Below are 5937 nucleotides of genomic sequence, written 5' to 3' on the forward strand. Positions count from 1 at the left end.
CTTTATCACAGGTCTTACATAGTTTATTACTCACTAGTGCCATGCATGGGCTCACATTGAATTGAATCCTCAATGGACATTATTGCTGAATACTAAATGAAGGAATGACTGGACATTGTAATGAAAAGTCAATGTTAGATTAATGTTCAAATTTTAAACTGAACTACATTTTGACTATGGAAATGATCTGATCAACATTTCTAACCATGTACACTAATTGGCTCATGACCTGTTGGCGCAATTTGTTCACACCTTCAAGGTTCCACAGACCAGCTCCTGTACTCCCATTACCAAATAGATATCAGCTAATGTCAAAATAATCTTTGAAATTGGTTAAACTGAAATAGTATTAAAATTGATCTCAACATGAGTATGCTTTGTAACTTTGTGTCCAAGCTGACCAATATAAATACCTGACAATCGCAATCAATTGACAGCCGAGCATCCACATTGATTTCAAATAGATGACACAGTAAAATTTCCAGATGCGAGAACCCACAACAAATGTAAATATTGATGAAGTAAATAAAGTATGATCAAACATGTTGATGCTGTGTGAAGGGTGAAAGGGGTGGAGTATTTGGTCCACCCTTCTAGCTGGTGGTGATAATGCTCCATTCAGCATTTAGTTGTTTGCCAACCACTTTTAGACAAGTAGTAATAGAAGAAGGAAAAGAAGAAGAATAAGAAGAACAAGAAGAAGAATAAGAAGAACAAGAAGAAATCCCAGTCTATAGAAGACAGCATCACACACAGCAACGGGGTCAACCACACCTTCTCACTAAGATGGACATTTCTGTCATCTCCTTGCTCAGAGTTGCTCTTAGCAATTGAATGAATCACTCTGAGACCAGAGATTCCTGGAGAGATTATTAGGCCAAGATAGAAGCTCTCAGAGAGCACTCTGGGAATTTTTGAGATTCCCAAAGTACTAATGATCTATGTTGTAGTCCCCAATGACGTATGCTGTCCTTAAGAGATCTGGGTTTAGGGGAAACTGACTGATTTAATCAGGTTACTCACTCGTATGTTTTGACAAGCTGGTAAAGAGCCAGCAGACTCCCGTACCAGGTGCCGCTGTTCTGAGACTGCAGGTACATGCTGAGCTTGTCTACGATGGCGGTCCAGCGTCCTGGGAAGTCGTGCTTAATGATGGCTCTCAGACACATGGTCAGCTGGGCTCTTTGGGAGTATAGAGAAAAGGAAAAGAAAAGGACATTATTAATCCCAAAGAGGTAACTAAGATGTCCTATTTAGTCTGTGATAGAGGCCCAAATCAGATTACGTATACAGCAGAAACAGTACTCTAGTCAGATTCAATTCAGTACGATTCAATTCATCCATCCACCCATCCATCCATCATCTTTGCAAGGTCATTCTTCTCCCCAATGACCACCAGGATGAGACCTACAATAGTTTTATTTCTTTCAGTTTTACAAATCTAAATTTTAGTATGAATCCTACACAATTGTGACAAGGTGTGAAGTATTCACACTGGTTGCTGTAAATATCTAAATGCTGTGCAATGCATGCACTGGCGCTGCTGGTGGTCTTTTTGAGTGGGAGATTCAGGAGGGAACACGTTTTCAGGGAGCACCAAGGTGATCCCTAACCTATGCTGATGACTGTTTATAAGCCGATTTAGATTCCCTATGAGCTGAACTGGGTACAGTATTAGAGAGACCAACCCACCAGAACCATACCATCTTGTTTGTACTTGCAATAATTGTTTGTACAGATGAACGAGGCACCTTCAGGCATCCAGAAATTGCACAAAAATACAAGCCAGACTTGTGCAAGTCCACAATTCTCGTCCTGATATGTTGGCTGACTTCTTTCGACTTTCCCATGAGATTACACAAGGAACATCTCGGGAATCTGAAGAATTGCACTGCTGCCAGTCAAAAACAACTATAGTTAGAAGGGGGGTACTGCCAATCAACTTCATGTTTGTGCTTCTAAATATGCTAGCGGTGGAGAAAAAACTGAATGTTCCAAGAAAACCATTTTTCTGCTGTCATCGGAGAACATGCTAACTGGCCTGAGCATTCATGGTAGGCTCCATTGAGGTGTAGCAAAGCAGAGAGCAAAGGCACGGGATTGGTTGTGTCTGACAGAGCAATGTATTTGTTTAGATGACAGCAGGTCCACAGGGAGAAGGCAGAGGAGCTCAATTTATTTCATAGATTATCTGTCTTATACTGCCAGGAAATAGTGATACTTTTAACAAATGAGTAAAAAAATATATTGTTTTTATAAACATTACATACTACAGCATTAAATAGAGTGCAAGTGATAGTCATGCTGAAGATCCTAAGGGACTATTGAAAATTCTAAACTGAAATAACTGGCCATACAAATTCATTGACTTTTAAAATTCTAAACTTATATACTTGCATTCATTTGTTTTTATTTAACTTTATCTGGCCCTTGAGGAATGCAGTTTAAGACCACTGCCTTAAAGCCGTTTTCACACTGCAAGGAATGGAACGGAACGGCACCGTACGGCACGCTTCGGTCTGGTTCCACCCGTACTGCAGCCCTGTTGTGTTTGCATATAACTGAGGGCGGCGTCGAAGCTGTACTTTACGTCATTATTTTTGAAACTAAACAATGGTTTCGAAGCCTTTTCCTCAAAGATGCGGCGGAAAACTCTCATTCCTCGTTGACCGATCTAGTTCGTTCTGTACTTGTTCATCAGCGAGTAAGCGGAGGGAAAAAAATTATCTCATCATGGGACCAGGTAACAGCAGAATATTGAGAGGAATTCATCGCAAATTAAAAGTAATAATAAAAATATTAAAAAGAGCACTCTTTACAAAATACAGTAAGAACAGTTTAGTGAGAACCAGCTAGAACCGATCAACGTCTGACTGCAAAACAACCGACTGACTCTAAACCAATCAGCTGCTGATTCTAAGCAGCCCCGCTTGGCCGGTCCGACTGGAACCACAGCTCTTGTGGTTCCAAGGAGCCGGGTGAAACCGGGTTGGAAGTTCTAATGCAAGCACGGCCAGCCCTACTTTGAACCAGTGCCGTGCCGTTCAGTTCCGTTCCGTTCTTTGTAGTGTGAAAACGGCTTTAGAGTGCGTTAAGTATTACAGTTGTTAATTCCTCTTGTGTTACTGCTAGGTTAAAAGAAATGTGGTAGTAAGTGAATAGCAGACAAACAATAGTAACTATATTATCTAGAGACATGTGTCTTTTCAAACAATATGGATAGACTTTGCCATCCTCAAATGGACCAAAATGTGAAATGTTGGCCTCCTGCACATTGTCTATATGTGTTATATATTGAGGCAGAACTCAATTTCTCAAATCCTGGCTAAAGACAGAGATAGAACTGGTACTGGTTAAAGTCATGGTATGGACTATGAAGGCACTTAGTGTAACAGGGATGTTGTGTGTGTGTGTATGTGTACCGTATAGACTCTGGACAACGGATGATACCCTCCACTATGTGGTCTCGGATCTGCTGTCGATCATTCTCATGAATGTTGAAAGGAAAAACCACCTCTCCCACAGATGGCTCCCTGTCCTGCCAGTACTGACTCACCATATTCTTCAAGTAGATGGCAGCTAAGAACACACAAACAGTGAGATTTAATAAAGCAACCAAAAACATTGGAGAACTGTCTCTCTCTTTTCATTACATTTGCAGTAAGTTCTGATACACTGAAATGTACATCAATGATAGGGAGGAAAAAGTAAGTACAAGTTTTAAAAGAAAACCATCTGGTATAAAGCAGTTCCAGCATCAGAATTATTTTTAATGTCATTGTGCATGAATAAGATAGACATTTTTTTCTAAAGTACATTAACAGCTTGATCGCATAGTTCCTCTTTCTGTTGTACTCCTGTTAGCTCTCCTTCCAACCTCCAGTGAGGAGTATCGAATTAAAATCATGTTTCATCATTTTATCCTAATAATCCTGTTTTTAGAAGCATCAAACTTAATCAGGATGCCAAAACTTTTATGAGTGTTGTCTGTTATTGCACAATACCCAGCCCCACCTAAACCCTCTCAAACCTCACAGACTGACTATTGACCAGCTCTCCAGTTAATGAGTTGGGAAAGTCTCTAGTTCCTAGGGCTTTTACTCCATGGATAGTCTAGAAAGCATTCTATTTATGCTGGTGGCGGGAGGACTCGTCTAGCCTCTGACTGCCTACAGTCCAAAAGTTATCACCCTTTTCAATTATTAAGGCAATTAACCTAGTAGCTCTCAAGGTTACCTAGCCCCAATAAGGGGTTAGGTAACCTTGGTAACCAGGAGTTAAAGAGTTTATTTGCACGAGGGACAAAGAAGTTTCTCAGTCTGCTGGTCCTGCACTTTGGAAGAAGCAGTCTCCCACTGACTCTGCTTTCCTGGCTGCTGGTGACAGTGTGCAGAGGGTGACTGGCGTTGTCTATAATAGCCTGGAGTTTCTGTAATGTTCTCCTCTCTGCCACTGTTGCCAGAGAGTGGACTCTCATCAAGTAGATGGAAGGCTCAGTGCCTTGTATCGACCACTGAGCCAGTCTAATTTGTTTCTCCAGCTTGGAAAGGTCTTAAGAGACACTACCACCACAGCTTACAACAAGATGCTGGCGAAAACAGACTGGTAAAGTAACCCGAGCAGCTTTCCACAGATGTTAATGGATCTCAGCCTCCTGGGCCTTCTTATACAGCTGCTTTGTGTTGCTTGTCCAGGCCAGATTGTTGACCAGCCCTACAGGCCAAGATATTTATAGGTCTGCATGACCTCCACTTGTTCCCCTCCTATCAGAGCTGGTTGTGGACTCCCTCTGTGCCTCCTGAGGTCAATAACCAGTTTCTTCATCTTGGAAGTGTTTAGCTGTAGGCCGTTTCTATGGAACGAGACAACAAAGTTTCTCACCAGGCTCCTGTACTCCACTTTGTTGTCTTTGATGCACCCCACGATGGCAGTGTCATCAGCGTACATGTTTCAGAGTTATAACAGAAGACAGGTGTACAGGGTGAAGAGGATGGGTGACAGCAACCTGCCCTGCGGGGTTCCAGTGTTGTTGACCACAGTGTCAGACATGATGTTATTCATCCTGACAAACTGTGAGGTAGCTGGAAATTCAGATGACCAGGCAGGAGTCCAATCTCATTCTATTAAGTTTTTCCAAAAGTGCAGGGGTCTGGATTGTACTAACAGCACTTGAAAAATCCAGGAAGAGGATCCTGACGTTGCCACTTCCCACGTCCAGAGGGTCTCAATGTAGGATGTAGATAATGGCATCCTCCACTCTGATCTGTGCCCGGTGGGCAAACTGCAGGGGGTCTTTAGCGTCCTTTACCTGCATTCTGATGTGGTTGAGGAAGAGCCTCTCCAGAGTCTTCATCGGATGTAATGTGAGTGCCACCGGTCTGCAGTCATTCAGCTCACTGGGTCTGCTCTTCTTAGGGACAGGAATGATGCATGATGTCGTCCAGACTGTGAGCATGCTCCCAAGTTGCAGGCTCAGGTTGAAGACTTGTTGTAATGGTCCCCTGAGCTTGGTAGCACAGATCTTCAGAAACCAGGGGATACTCTCTCGGATCCTGCACCATTTTGGGGAAGAAGCTTCCTCAATTCTGCCCTCACCTGATCAGCCGTTTAGCGTGGAAGAGGCTGTTTGGAGGGAAAGAAACGAGAGGGGCAACTAAGCTGCCTTGGAGAAGGAGGTTGGGTCAGGGGGCTGGTATGGGATAGAGTGAGGGAAGGGGGCCATGTTGCACCTACTGGCAAGGAGGATGTACTGGGGGAGAGCACTGGGGCAGAGCAGATGTAGCAGGGTTTCCCCCAGTTTATTATAAACTGATGTAGGTGCCAAGGAACCTGAAATCTGGCACCATCTTCACCCTCTGTTCTTCGTTAACGTGACATAAATAGGTTATCATTTTCATTCAGTCAGAACTTTACGCTGACTCTAGCCACATGCGTCAC

At 43.0% G+C, this 5937-nt stretch overlaps 1 protein-coding gene across 2 annotated transcripts in view; it reads right to left on the minus strand.

Moving 5' to 3' along the window:
- LOC106942025 (importin-8) overlaps positions 1 to 5937 on the minus strand; it is a 27834-nt gene that overhangs the window by 7064 nt on the left and 14833 nt on the right. Inside the window, exons 3-4 of one of the 2 annotated variants that reach the window (XM_015025198.1) lie at positions 3423 to 3579; positions 1024 to 1182 (exon numbers count right to left, since the gene is read on the minus strand). In XM_015025198.1, coding sequence (XP_014880684.1) covers positions 1024 to 1182; positions 3423 to 3579 — 316 coding nt within the window. The remainder of the gene's footprint in view (positions 1 to 1023; positions 1183 to 3422; positions 3580 to 5937) is intronic. The other variant, XM_015025199.1, reaches the window with a different exon arrangement.

Source organism: Poecilia latipinna, unplaced genomic scaffold (genome assembly GCF_001443285.1).
Source record: "Poecilia latipinna isolate Pla-1442-1.1 unplaced genomic scaffold, P_latipinna-1.0 Scaffold3992, whole genome shotgun sequence".
Classification (NCBI taxonomy): domain Eukaryota; kingdom Metazoa; phylum Chordata; class Actinopteri; order Cyprinodontiformes; family Poeciliidae; genus Poecilia; species Poecilia latipinna.